This window comes from Podarcis pityusensis (genome assembly GCF_964106645.2).
Source record: "Podarcis pityusensis genome assembly, chromosome: 16".
In the NCBI taxonomy this organism is placed as follows: Eukaryota; Metazoa; Chordata; class Lepidosauria; order Squamata; family Lacertidae; genus Podarcis; species Podarcis pityusensis.
The window spans coordinates 11,335,986-11,349,584 of record NC_138041.1 but is presented as its reverse complement, the minus strand read 5'-3'; the positions used below and the strand labels follow the sequence as shown (position 1 = coordinate 11,349,584).

Sequence of the window (13,599 nt, the reverse complement as noted above, 5' to 3'; positions counted from 1 at the left end):
CTTTCGATCCCACTATAGTTTAAAAAGGTCCCTTTAGTTCGCGCGGCCTCGGTTGATTTTTTTATTTACTCCAACGATCTGTTAAGCACCCCTTTTGCTTGGAACTGTGCATGCGTTTTTCCGCGCCTACGTGCACAGTGATCGATTTTGGGCGGGTAGCTAACGCCCGTTGGGGCGGGCGTATTACAAGAGGGGAATATGAATTTTTCTGATTGGCTAAAATTCACCAATCAGAATATAGAGCTCGCAAAGTTACTCTGCCTAGGAACAGTCCAAGCTGCTTTTTAATTGGGCGGCTTCTCTCGAACCTTCTTATCCTCTTTTTACCTCAAATTGAGGGCGCCGCCATCTTGCCCTTAAAAGCCTCACATTAAGAAGAGAACCGTTGTTTTCTCTTGTTGCCCCTGACAGCGACTCTTACCTTTTCAAAAGTTGCATAACTGGCAGAAATTAGGCAGGTGCAGCGTGCAAATCGGGGGTGCTGCACTAGTTAAATTACTACGTGTTGGCAACTGTTAAAGACACAACCCTTGCCAGTAGCAAGGTTTATTTATTGAATCTTTTACACTCCACCTTCTTTCTTGATCCTCCAAAGCAGGGGTAGGCAAACTAAGGCCTGGGGGCCGGATGCGGCCCAATCGCCTTCTAAATCCGGCCCGCAGATGGTCCGGGAATCAGCATGTTTTTACATGAGTAGAATGTGTCCTTTTATTTAAAATGCATCTCAGGATTATTTATGGGGCATAGGAATTCGTTCATATTTCCCCCCCCCAAAATATACCGTAGTCCGGCCCCCCACATGCTCTGAGCATAGCTGTCAACGTTTCCCTTTTTAAAGGGAAATTCCCTTATTCCGAATAGGATTCCTCGCAAGAAAAGGGAAAAGTTGACAGCTATGGCTCTGAGGAAGGGTGGACCGGCCCACAGCTGAAGAACGTTGCTAACCCCTGCCCCAAAGTGCGACCAAAAACACACAGTACTGTACAGTAACACGGGGACTCTCCCTCTCTTTTTCCTCACTTGATCACCTGCAAGCATTATGCTTATTTATTTCTGAAGGTGTCTACCACATATGCTGGGTAGTTTCATGCTTTGTGGATGTGCCTGTAGTGCATCAAGAACTATGTGAAACAAAACAATGTCTTAGGTCAATTTGGTAATCTCATGAAAAAACAGAAGGATTAGGCCCAAACTACACAGGTTGGCAGCAGGACACCACACACTGTCTTCAGATGTTCCAGTCATGTCAATGGCAGAAAGTGGGCATGACTGGCAGCACAATCCCATACCGTCCAACATTTCTCCAATGAAAACAGGGACATCATATTATTATTATTATTATTATTATTATTATTATTACTACTGTTATTATTATTATCATCCAACCAACTCTGGGCTGCTTCCAACAATAAAAAAATAAATAAATAACATTTTTAAAAACGAGAGGTCAAATAACTCCATACCCTCCAACATTTCTCTGATGAAAATAGGGACACCCTAGGGAAAAACAGGACATCTATATGACACTCACTGTTTATAATCAGGAAATGCAGGTCATTTTACAGCAAAATTATCCGATTTGGCTTCACCTCAGATTACACATCTATGTCTGACCAGACGTTCAGATAAATCTTTCTGTTCATGGCAATTTATGAAATACCACATTGGTATGAACATTGCTATAAGTATATTTTTGTCCAGGGAGGGTGGAAGGGAATATAATGTTTGTTATTATTGTTCATCTATGCAAACATTTTTGAAGCAATGTTCCATACATTAGAAGATAGCCTTAGTCTCCAATTATTCATCTAACCCCTTGGTAGCCATCAATATATCTTCTGGAAGCGAATTCAATCTTCTATGTGCTGCATGAAGACACACTTTCTTTTGGCTGTCCTAAATCATCTTAACATTTGCCTTCATTGAATGAGCCATGTTCTAATATTATGAGGGAGAAAAACTTCTATCTATCCTCTTTCTCTTCACCATGCATAATTTGATCCCCCTCTCTCATGTCCCTCCTCCAACTTGCTCACCCCCCCCCATACTAAAAGGTCCCAAATGTTAAAATTTCATTCCTTATAAGGGGGATGCTCATAAAGCCACATCAACTGAAACCGGTCCACGATGCCACAGTAGATGTGTGCAAAGGAGGGTAACCAAAATGATGAAGGGTTTGGAAACCAAGCTTTATGAAGAATGGTTGAAGAAGCTGGGTATGTTTAGCCTGGAAAAGAGGAGACCGAGAGGAGATATGATAGCCATCTTCCAATATATAATAAGGGCTGTCACACAGAAGATGGAGCAAGCTTTTCTCCTGCTCTGGAGGGTAGGACTCAAACCAGTGGCTTCAAGTTGCAATAATTGAGATTCCGACTAAACATCAGGAAGAACTTTGTGACAGTAAGAGCTGTTCAACAGTGGAACAGACTCCCAGGAGAGGTGGTGGACTTTCCTTCCTTGGAAGTTTTTAAAGCAGAGGTTGGATGGCCATTTGCCACGGATCACCTAGCTGAGATTCCTGCATTGCAGGGGGTTGGACTAGAGGACCCTCAGGGTATCTTCCAACTCTACCATTTACAATTCTATGACCCAAAACTTTTGCTGCATTCTCTACGTACAGAGGAGACTTGCGTGCTTTCCAGTACGCACACGTGTCCCCATCCACTCAGAAGGAAACCCCACTGAGTTCAATGGGTCTTACTCCCAGGTAAGAGTATATACAGTGTAAAGCCAGCAGTTTGCGCTATTAGCATTCCCGTGGGCTGGTTGTTCCCCGGCTCTCCCGCTCGCCTCCTCCGAAATCAGCTGACTCCGGTCACGTGATTTCGCTGCCCGAAGCTGCTTCCCATTTTTTTGCAGTTTAAACTCTGCTTCCAGGTCACGGAGGGGGGTGTGGCAGCCCATGCAGAGCAGCAAGTGGTGATGGCCGGCTCCAGAAGCTGCTGCCGCCGCTCCTCCTGATCCCAATGGCCACCGCAACAGCAAAGGTACGTGGGGGGGGGGGGGTTTGTAGCTCATTTGTACAGCATCTGCTTTGCATGCACACAGAAAAGGTGTCAAGTACAATCCCTGGCATTCCCAGGTAGGCACGGAATACCCCCTGCCTGAAACTCTCTCTGGAGCCTAACTGTAAGGAAGCATCACCTGTTCCTGCTGAAAGCAGTCCTTCATTCAGAATCACGAGGACTGGAATCTTTACATTTACAACTATTTTACTTTTAAAAGACAACTGAAGGCAGCCCTGTTTAGGGAAGTTTTTAATGTCTGGTGCGGTATTGTTTTTAATATTCGGTTGGAAGCCGCCCAGAGTGGTTGGGCAAACCCAGCCAGATAGGCGGGGTATAAATAATAAATTATTGCAGTGGTACCTCGGGATGCGAACGGGATCTGTTCCGGAGCCCCGTTCGCATCCCAAACGGAACGCAAGACGTGATGGCACATCTGTGCGGGTCGCGTTTCGCCGCTTCTGCGCATGCGGGTGACGTCATTTTGAGCGTCTGCACATGCACGAGCGGCAAAACCCGGAAGTAACGTGCCGCAGAGCGCAACTCGAACACGCTCAACCCGAAGCACATTCAAGGTATGACTGTATTATTATGTATTTACATTTAGAGAGGATGGACCATCACTCAGTAGCAGAGCATGTGGTTTGCATGCAGAAGGTCCCAGGTTCAATCTCCAGCATCTCCTGGTAGTAATAATACTAAATAATAATAATAGGTAAAGGTAAAGGTACCCCTGCCCGTACGGGCCAGTCGTGTCCGACTCTAGGGTTGTGCGCCCATCTCACTTAAGAGGCTGGGAGCCAGCGCTGTCCGGAGACACTTCCGGGTCACGTGGCCAGCGTGACGAAGCTGCTCTGGCGAACCGGCACCAGCGCAGCACACGGAAACGCCGTTTACCTTCCCGCTATAAAGCGGTACCTATTTATCTACTTGCACTTAAGGGTGCTTTCGAACTGCTAGGTGGGCAGGAGCTGGGACCGAAAGACCGGAGCTCACCCCGCCGTGGGGATTCGAACCGCCGACCATACGATCGGCAAGTCCTAGGCACTGAGGTTTTACCCACAGCGCCACCTGCATCCCAAATAATAATAATAATAATAATACATTTTTATTTATACTCCGCCCTCCCCAGCCAAGACCGGGCTCAGGGCGGCTAACAACCAATAATAAAAACAAGTTGATTAAAATACAATTTAAAAGATTAAGATACAACATTAAAACATTAGGGTGCAATCTCTTCATAGGAGGAGAAAGGAAAAAGAAAGAGGGGGAGGGAATCAAACTGATTCTAAGCCAAAGGCCAGGTGGAACAACTCTGTAGAGCTGGGGAAACTACCTCTGCCTGACACTTTGGAGAGCCACTCACAGTCAGTGTTGCATAGTGTTGAGCTAGATGGACCAACAGCCTCAGTCGGCCTCATTCTTCCCCCCCAAAAAATGTTGTGGGTGGCAATGCTAGGTCCCAAGAGTAAATTAGTACTGGGGGACGTGCTCTCATCCCCCAGATCAAAATGCTCAGGGAGATCTTGCTATGAAAAATGAACTCAAGGAAACATCCGAAAGAGAAACTGTTGTAGTGATGGGTGACTTCAACTACCCTCACATAGACTGGCTACGTATGTGTTTCACTCAGGATGACAAAGAGATAAAATTTCTAGATACTCTGAATAATTGTGCTCCAGAACTGTTGGTGATGGAAATGGCCAGAGGGGCAGTGACCCTGGACTTAATCTTGAGTGGTGCCCCCGTGTGTGATGTTGTTGTTGAGCCAATTGGGATCAGTGACTATAGTGCCATTAAATTAAATAAATGGCCAGGTGCCAAACTTCCCTGAAACTGGGAGATTGGTAAAAGGGAAGTTGAAGAGGGTCAAATCACTCCAAACATTAAGACCGACAACATGATGTCTACTGCATTCCGTTGTTCAATATGATGGCTACATTCACTTGGATAGTGGAGTTGTTGATGGACTAAAGCTGCCATCATGCCTGATCACTGGCTGAGGCTGATGGGAGCTGGAGTCCATCCGTGTCCTGGCACCCATTTTTAAAAATTATTCTGCTCCCTGTCCCTTCCAGGCTTCTTCGGAAGCAACTATGGACCAACGGCTGCAGCAGGCCCAAGCCTTCAAGAAGGAAGGGAACCACTGTTACAAAGAGGGGCGTTTGCGGGCTGCCGTGAGCCGCTATCACTGGGCCTTGCTGCAGGTGAAAGGGCTGGATCCCAGCGTGCCTTCGCCTTTGCAGGAGTTTGGTGCGGAGAGGCCTCTTGTGACACCGGAACAGGAAAAGGAACTCCACAGCACCCAAAGCGACTGCTACAACAACCTTGCTGGTAAGCCAGGGAGAGAGTGTTACATGTATCTGATGAAGTCCACAAGCATGGCATGACAGCGACTGACGGGGCTATCCCACGATAGCTATCCCATCCTATTGGCTGGGTGATAACGTTCTCCCATTTGTCTGTCTTGTCCAAGACCTCCAGCCATTATTATTGGATTGACTCACAATGAAAGGTGATTTCATAAATTAATTTTTCTCCTATTAGCTGTAGGCTGGCTAATGGTGAGAGCACCTTTGAGCGTGCACAGAGTGCCTACCCGAACCCCTTCCCACTGAGTAATCCCGGGCTGTCACTGGCCTCCTAGTAACAATGTTGTGCTGTGTGCCTCTTCCACAGCGTGCCTCCTACAAATGGAACCTGTGAACTATGAGCGGGTGAAAGAGTACAGTCTAAAAGTCCTAGAAAGGCAGCCAGAGAACACCAAGGCGCTATACCGAGCTGGAGTGGCTTTCTACCACCTGCGGGATTACGACAGAGCCCAGCACCATCTACTGGCAGCAACCAGCAAGCAGCCCAAAGGTGAGAGGCGCTAACATGATGGTGGAAGGATCATAATACAGGTCACTTTGACTTTGGTGATCTCTAGAGCAAGTGTGGGCATCTGGAACATATGAAGCTGGCCTATACTGAGGCTGTGTATGCACTATACCTTTAAAGCACATTCTTTCCCTCAAAGAATTCTGGGCCTTGTAGTTTGTTAAGCGATGCTTGGAATAGTAACTCCCTGAGGGAATAAACTAGTGTCCAGAATTCTTTTAGGGAAAGAATGTGCTGTGAATGTTCCTTAAAGGTGTAGTGTGTTTTTGTTTTTATTCTCTTTGTTTTTATTATGTATTTTGTGTTTTTTATATTGCGATTTTATGATGTGATTGCCTTGAGATCTACAGGTATAGGGCAGTATACACATTTAATAACTAAAATAATAATTATTATAATACAGTCGTACCTTGGAAGTCGAACGGAATCTGTTCGGGAAGTCCAGTCGACTTCCAAAACATTTGGAAACCAAAGCACGGCTTCTGATTGCAGCCAAGAAGAAGCCCTGTCAGACGTTCGGGTTCCAAAAAACGTTTGCAAACCGGAACACTCACTTCCAGGTTTGCATCATTCGGGAGCTAAAACGTCCGAGTACCAACGCATTCGGGATTCAAGGTACAACTGTAAATACATATCCTTAGTCAGTCAAATTATTTCTTTGTTAGAGATAATTGATCATCATCAAAATACAAACAGTAGAGAAGTACATTTTAGCAGAGGTGGTCCCCAATGCAAGAGACCCCATGCTGTGTAAACTGAGTCAGACCATTGGTCCATCATCTTCAATATTGTCTGCATGGAGCAGCAGCAACTCTTCCGGTTCTCTGGCAGTGGACATTCCCAGTCCTACCTGGAGTTACTGAGGACTGGAACCTGGGACCTTCTGCATGCAAAGCAGATTCATCTGCCACTGACTTACAGCACCTCCCTGACAGTTTGTGAGCTGGATTCAGCCCACAAAACAGCTTCTTCCAAATTTTCATTGCGGCATTTTAAAAAACAATCGAATTTAACTGTGGTTTTTGCAACCCTTTCCCTCCCTGTTTTTCTTTTCCAATCTCTCCATCGAAGATGCCAACGTGAAGCGTTACCTGCAGCTGACGCAGTCTCAGCTGAACAGCTACCACAAAAAGGAAAAGCAGTTGTACATGGGGATGTTCGGCTAGAGGCGGCAGGTCCTCCCTGAAAACAGCTGAATACGGCCTAGTGTTGGCTCCTGGTTTTGTGGGCCATATGTGGCCATTGGCTTCAGAAGCATCAGATGACACAGTGCCTTGGGAAATGTGTTTCATTACCAATTGAGCCTGGAAAAGTGTGAGCGACAGAGACCTCCTTCAACATTTCCTCCCCTACCCAATGTTGCTGTTTTTGGGCGCGGAACGGCTTGGGGATGGACTGCCTAACCCCTAAACGATTCCCTCCCTTCCATTGCAGCTAAAATAGGAACTACCAGCTAGATTTGCTCTCTGTTTCGTTTTTCCCCTTCCATCTCGCTGTTTCATAAAAGTATTTTGGGAAATGTGACTTTTGACTGCGTGTGTATGTGTGGTGCTTGTTTTACGCTTCGATTCTGCAGAGGGAGAAACTGAAACTGAAACAAGAAAGGCTGAGCTCCTTATTCATATATTGGCTTTGGGGAAATTGCTGAGTTTTGAATGTGAGTCTTTCTCTCCTCCCACCCTTCCATTACACATATCTAGCAGGTGACTCAGCAGTGCTTTGTTATCTGGTTTTTTTGGTGCCCTTCGTTGCCATAGCGACCGTCACTAGGCCTCTCCTGTGGCTTGCTCCTATGGCAACGGCATCCTGTTGTGTCAGCTATGCTTGGCATCTCTGTGTGACCTCGCCCCCACCCCACCCAGGGCCCAGACACCTCTGCCCATACAAAAGGAAGGCCAGAGGTCTGCATGTTCCACCTACCACATGCCTGTGTTGGAGCTTTTGCCGCTGCCGCTCTCAAGAGCTGCTAGTCTATCCAGTGTTTAAGAAAATGGGTTTGCTTCCCTTTCTTCATATTTCTTCTAACATAAAATTGCAGTTGGGGTGGGTTATTGGTGATCCTTGGTTGCATGCCAGAAGAGGCCAACCCTTCCAAGAGAGAGAGATGCCTGGGGTTTCACCTGGGTCTGAATCTGCAAGGCACAGGCAGCTACTGGCACAAAGGGAGCATCGTGGCGCTGGGATCAAGGCCACGTTCCCACCATACATTTAAAGCTCTCTGATACCATATAATACAGTGGTACCTCGGGGTAAGAACTTAATTCTTTCCGGAGGTCCCTACTTAACCTGAAACTGTTCTTAACCTGAAGCACCACTTTAGCCAATGGGGCCTCCCAATACCGCCGCCACACGATTTCTGTTCTCATCCTGAAGCAAAGTTCTTAACCCGAGGTACTATTTCTGGGTTAGCGGAGTCTGTAACCTGAAGCACCTGTAACCCAAGGTACCACTGTAATAATTTATTATCAATACCCCGCCCATCTGGCTGGGTTTCCCCAGCCAACAGAATAATACAATCATACCTTGGGTTGCGAATGTGATCCGTGTGGGAGGCACGTTTGCAACCCGCAGCGTTCGCAGCCTGAAGTGCCACGTCTGCGCACGTGCGTGATGAGATTCGGCGCTTCTGCGCATGCGCGTGATGTCAATTTGCGCTTCTGCGCAGGCACCTAAACCCGTAAGTAACCCATTCCGGTACTTCTGGGTTCGGCGCAGTCCACAACCCGAAAACATGCAACCTGCAGCGTTCGTAACCCGAGGTGTGACTGTAGTAATACAGTGGTACCTCGGGTTACAGACGCTTCAGGTTACAAACTCCGCTAACCAGGAAGTGGTTGCTTCAGGTTAAGAACTTTGCCCCAGGATAAGAACAGAAATTGCACACCAGTGGGAGGCCCCATTAGCAAAAGCACGCCTCAGGTTAAGAACCGTTTCAGGTTAAGAACGGACCTCTGGAACAAATTAAGTTCTTAACCCGAGGTACCACTGTAGTAGTAGTAGTAGTAGTAGTAGTAGTAATTAATAAAAGATCAAACATTAAAAACTTCCCTATACAGGGCTGCCTTCAGATGTAGTTCTTTATCTCCTTGACATCTGATGGGAGGGAGTTCCACAGGGCGGGCACCACTACCAAGAAGGCCCTCTCAGTGGCTCCCTGTAACCTCACTTCTCGCAGTGAGGGAACCACCAGAAGGCCCTCAGAGCTGGACCTCGGTGTCTGGGCAGAACGATGGGGGTGGAGATGCTCCTTCAGGTATACTGGGCCAAGGCCGTTTTAGAGCTTTAAAGGTCAGCACCAACACTTTGAATTGTGCTCAGAAACTTTAAACTGTCATGGCTACCCCCAATAATTCTGGGAGCTGTAGTTGTGGGTGCTGAGAGTTGTTAGGTGACCCCTATTACAGTGCTACAATTCTCTGAGTTCCCTGGGAAGGGGGATCGATTGCTAACTGGGTATTGTAAGCTTGTGAGAATAATGGAATATCCTAACAGCTCTCTGCACCCATAACAAACTATAGCTCCCAGAATTTTTTTTTGGGGGGGGGATGCACTTTCAATGTATGTTGTGACTGTGGCCTCAGCGTGCTAGGAGGGGAGATCCATGCTCAAAAATCCCACCCAGTAACTAAGAACCCCTCCCTCCAGGCTGGTGTATGTGTGTGAGTTTGCCAGTATATTCTGCAAGTGGCTGACGTCCCTTCACCCCCCCAAAAAAAATATTTTAAGGGACTGGGCCCCCACAAAGTTGATGGGTATCGCTTACCTGGACTCCCCCTGTTTTATTCAAGTTGGCAGCTCTGAATATGTGACTGATTCAGTATAGTACCTTCCTGGTAGATTTGCACCAGACAGGCAAAAACCCTTGTTTTATTAGTAGTTCTGCGAGGCTTCCTCAACGGTTACCACATTATTGCCGTCTGGAGGGGGCACTATTGTGCCACAGCGCAAGAAAAGAGGGGCGGGTAAAAATAAACAGGAATATGTGTGGTATAGCAAGTTACAGGATTTCAGAAGGAAGTTATGGGACCCGCACCAACTGGGAAAATAAAGCAGTTTGTCCACCCTGAAACTTTTGAAAGTGGGGTCATGTGTAGCTGCCCTGACAACACAAAATGCCAAAATGATTGTGAATACCGGGTAAAAAAGGATGTCCCGAGTGAGGATTAAAGCAACCGCCACTCTACAGGTTCATAGTAGGGTTGGGGAAGGAAAATGGTGGGGACCTAATCCAAGAGGCTTCTAATTCTGAGCCATGTTGGCACTTGTACAAAGTCAGAACTCCTGCCTTTTATCGATTTTGTCATTTCTGCTTTCTTCCCGGTTCTCCAGCTGTGACATCCCAGCAAACATCCTTCATTGCTGCCATGCATGTCTCCTCCGGTCTCTTAAACAAATATGTGTGTGTGTGTGTCAGCAGCTGGGAAAGGGGGCTGTTTGCTTTTCTCAGCTGCCGTTTGTGACCTTGCCTCTGGCAAACAAGACATCAGCAAGTTTTTCTTTTTGTGGGTGGGGGTCGCTGCGGGTGGGGGGGCCCATGGGCCTCTGTGTCCATAGTACCTTTGTGACTTGGTAGCAACCGCAGCGGAATGTGTGCGCGGCGCATGTGTACATTGTGGGTGTGGTAGCATTGAACCAAACAGAAATTTGGCTTCTAGAAGATAACTGTTGCGGGGCGGTTGTTTTAATCGCCAAAGAAAGCTGCTAGTCCACACGGTGGCAATATTTGCTGACGGGTCAGCAACCAAAGGCGGCCTGGTCAGAGGCAAACAAGTGAGAGGAAATTAACTCCTGAAAGGAAGGAAACTTCCATGACACAGTCCTGAGTGTGCCCCCAGAGAGGTACTGATTTTTCCGTGTACTGTATAAGCCTGGTTTTTCTCCCTAAAAAATAATGTCAAAAATTTGGGGGCATCTTATATACGGGGGTCATCTTCCCCCATTTTCTTAAATCGGAGTCCCCAAAAATAGGGTCGTCTTATACATGTGGGCGTCTTATAGACGGAAAAATATGGTAATTGAAGAGGGCCCAAAGTTTATTTATTTAACCCCCTGTTCCTCTTCAAACCCAAGGCAGCAAACACAAAAGCGACAAAGTAATTAAAACATATTTAAAAACATGTAACGTATTTAAAAACATGAGAGATTATGGTCAGCAGGATGGTGGAGTGTATGCATTATGCCTACTTTGCTATGTCATTGTTCTGCATTTTTTCATGTTGAAAGCACCTTCAGCATTGTTTGAAAGGCGGCATATAAATAAAATTATGTATGTACGTATGTATGTGATCGGTTCAGGGTGTGTACTGCTCAGCAGTATTTGGCTGTTTTTGCCAAGATGCAGCAGATAAACTTATGCACAGATCTCCACGATTATAATTTTATTAAAATAAAATTTTATTAAGGCAACTGGGGAGAACAGTGAGAAAAGCTCAACAACTTTGCCAATAAAAGCTCAACAACTTTTATGTCCAGATTTTCACTTTTTGAAATATGGCAACCCTCACACACACACACCCCACAATGAAACCTGGAAGATGTGGTTTGTTAAGGGTACTGAGAGCTGTTAGAAGACCCCTGCTCCTTTTACAGAGCTATAATTCTCACAGTGGTTTAACAATCAATCCCTTTTCCTGGGGGATTAAACACTGCTTAAGACCCTGAATAATGACTGAAGACATTCCTAAGCAGATACGGGCTTCTTATTAACAAATTCCATTGATTAAAATAGCTGTCTTAAGGAGGCCTGGGTATGACATTTTAGGCCAGGGGGGCGGAACCAAATGCCTTCTGTCTCCTCATATACAGTACGTGACAAAAATATAACAATGAACTAAATCGAAGGCAGGCAGAAGATTGAGCAGGATCTCCTGGGAGATTAATAGATTATTGGTCAGAGGTTTCTGCTTCCTAAATGTTTAACTATGGCTGTGTACACACCATACATCTCCCCACCCCCCCAAAAAACCCTCTGGGAACTATAGTATACCCCTCACAGGGCTACAATTCCCAGCAGTCTTAGTGAAATAGTTCCTAGGATGCTCTGGGTGTGTACGATTTAAACGTAGTGTGTACACAGCGTAAATTGCAGTAGCAAAAAGCATGCTTGTTTTCTAAACTGGGCTTGTTAGAACCACCAAACTAGTCAGTGGGTAGTCAAAAGGCAGTGTGGTGTAGTGGTTAGTTCTTAGCCTAACCTACCTCACAGGGTTGTTGTGCAGGGATTAAATGAGCGAGAGAAGAACCGTGTACACCCTGAGGTGGGAGGAAAAGATGCAATAAATCAGTCGCTCAGATGTAGACTTTTCTTTGTGTTTGGGGGTCACGAGGTGTATGGCTTATAGCTTATACAGCAGGGAGTAATCTGCTCTGCCCCTCAGCCACCCTGTTTTGTCTGCCACTGCCTCTATCCAGCCACAACTGTGGATCTGGTAGTGTTGGGTGGGGGTAAAGGGGTTAGTTATAAAAGGCAAGAGACCAAAACAAGAACCCACGTGCCTGAACTAACTACAGTGGTACCTTGGTTCTCAAACTTAATCCATTCCGGAAGTCCGTTCCAAAACCAAGGCATGCTTTCCCATAGAAAATAATGCAAAATGAATTAATCCGTTCCAGACTTTAAAAAAACAACCCCTAAAACAGCAGTTTAACATGAATTTTACTATCTAACGAGACCATTGATCCATATAATTAAAGCAATTATCAATGTACTGTACTATAAAATAAATAAGACAGTATTGTAGATGATAAAAATGAAAATTTAATTATTTTCTTCCCTGCACTGATGATAGTCATTGTTGGGAGGGGGGGCTTTTATCCGTTTCTGCAGTCACACAATCAATAAATCAGTAGCTGAAATTTCACCTCTGCCACTGACTCACTACGTGTCCATAGACGAGTCACTCACACTCAGCCTCAGTCTTCCGTATCTGCATTATGGGGGGAATAATATTACTTTCAGGGTGCTGGTTAAGGATTACTGAGACAATGCATGCAAACTGCTTTGAGCCACTCAAGCTATTTGACAGGGGTTTTCTGTTGCTGGAAAATGCACGTTCTGGGCTGGAAGGCTGCGGCAGGACCAGACAACAAGCTCCGGCTTGCCGAACCCCATCCCCCACCGTCTTGCAGCCTCCTTAATTACTATTATTAGCTGTGCGGTGCCAGGAGGCACGCCGTAAACAGCAATTCGCTCAGCCTTTTCAAGGCATAACCAGGAGCACCGGCGTCGAGGAGGCAAAAATGTGTGCCTGGAAGGCAGGAGAAACCAGCTTGCTATATCCTACCTGCTTCTAGGCACTGAGCGGGGAGGGATTAATTATAGGAGGGATAATCTGGCATCCCCCCCCTTCCCCCTCTCCATTTTACAACCCAGTGCGTGGTGGGAACACACCTCTCTCCAGTGTGCATTGCAAAGCGTTGCATTTCAAATATGAAAACGCAGTGAGGTATGATCATAGATACAAGGGATGGGGAACTTTCACTGTCTGAAGGGCACATTATTCTCTGGAGATCAGTGGGGCAATGTTCCAATGGTGCAGAAGAGTATCAAAGTCTACTATTTATGCAGGAGAGACCCCTCTCCAGTGACCTACAACCACCTGAGGATGAAAGGGGAGCTTTTTATCCTGTGTACAGGGTTCCTTCATGACAGTCACGGTCAGTAAAGAGTTATAAATATATATGGACAGAAAACATACTGGCATATATACTC

The 13,599-nt window shown here is 46.2% G+C and overlaps 1 protein-coding gene and 1 long non-coding RNA gene across 3 annotated transcripts in view; both read left to right on the top strand.

The window, feature by feature from the left end:
* Positions 1-13,599, top strand: part of LOC308465224 — a 192,006-nt gene that overhangs the window by 110,633 nt on the left and 67,774 nt on the right. The gene's annotated exons all lie outside the window — the stretch shown is intronic.
* On the top strand, positions 2,679-7,410 carry TTC9C (tetratricopeptide repeat domain 9C). 2 transcript variants are annotated; one of them, XM_080984875.1, is made up of 5 exons: positions 2,679-2,710; positions 3,616-3,694; positions 5,087-5,342; positions 5,688-5,870; positions 6,960-7,410. In XM_080984875.1, the coding sequence occupies exons 1-5, from the start codon at positions 2,694-2,696 to the stop codon at positions 7,052-7,054; spliced, it is 630 nt and encodes a 209-aa protein (XP_080841001.1). In that variant the 5' UTR covers positions 2,679-2,693; the 3' UTR covers positions 7,055-7,410. The 2 variants fall into 2 exon arrangements, with proteins under 2 accessions (XP_080841001.1, XP_080841002.1); XM_080984876.1 differs by lacking the exons at positions 2,679-2,710; positions 3,616-3,694 and adding an exon at positions 2,847-2,990.

Coding starts and splice junctions, on each gene's coding strand:
- TTC9C (XM_080984875.1), top strand. Junction 5,343..5,687: donor CTGCTACAACAACCTTGCTG/GTAAGCCAGGGA, acceptor CCTCTTCCACAG/CGTGCCTCCTACAAATGGAA. Junction 5,871..6,959: donor AACCAGCAAGCAGCCCAAAG/GTGAGAGGCGCT, acceptor TCTCCATCGAAG/ATGCCAACGTGAAGCGTTAC.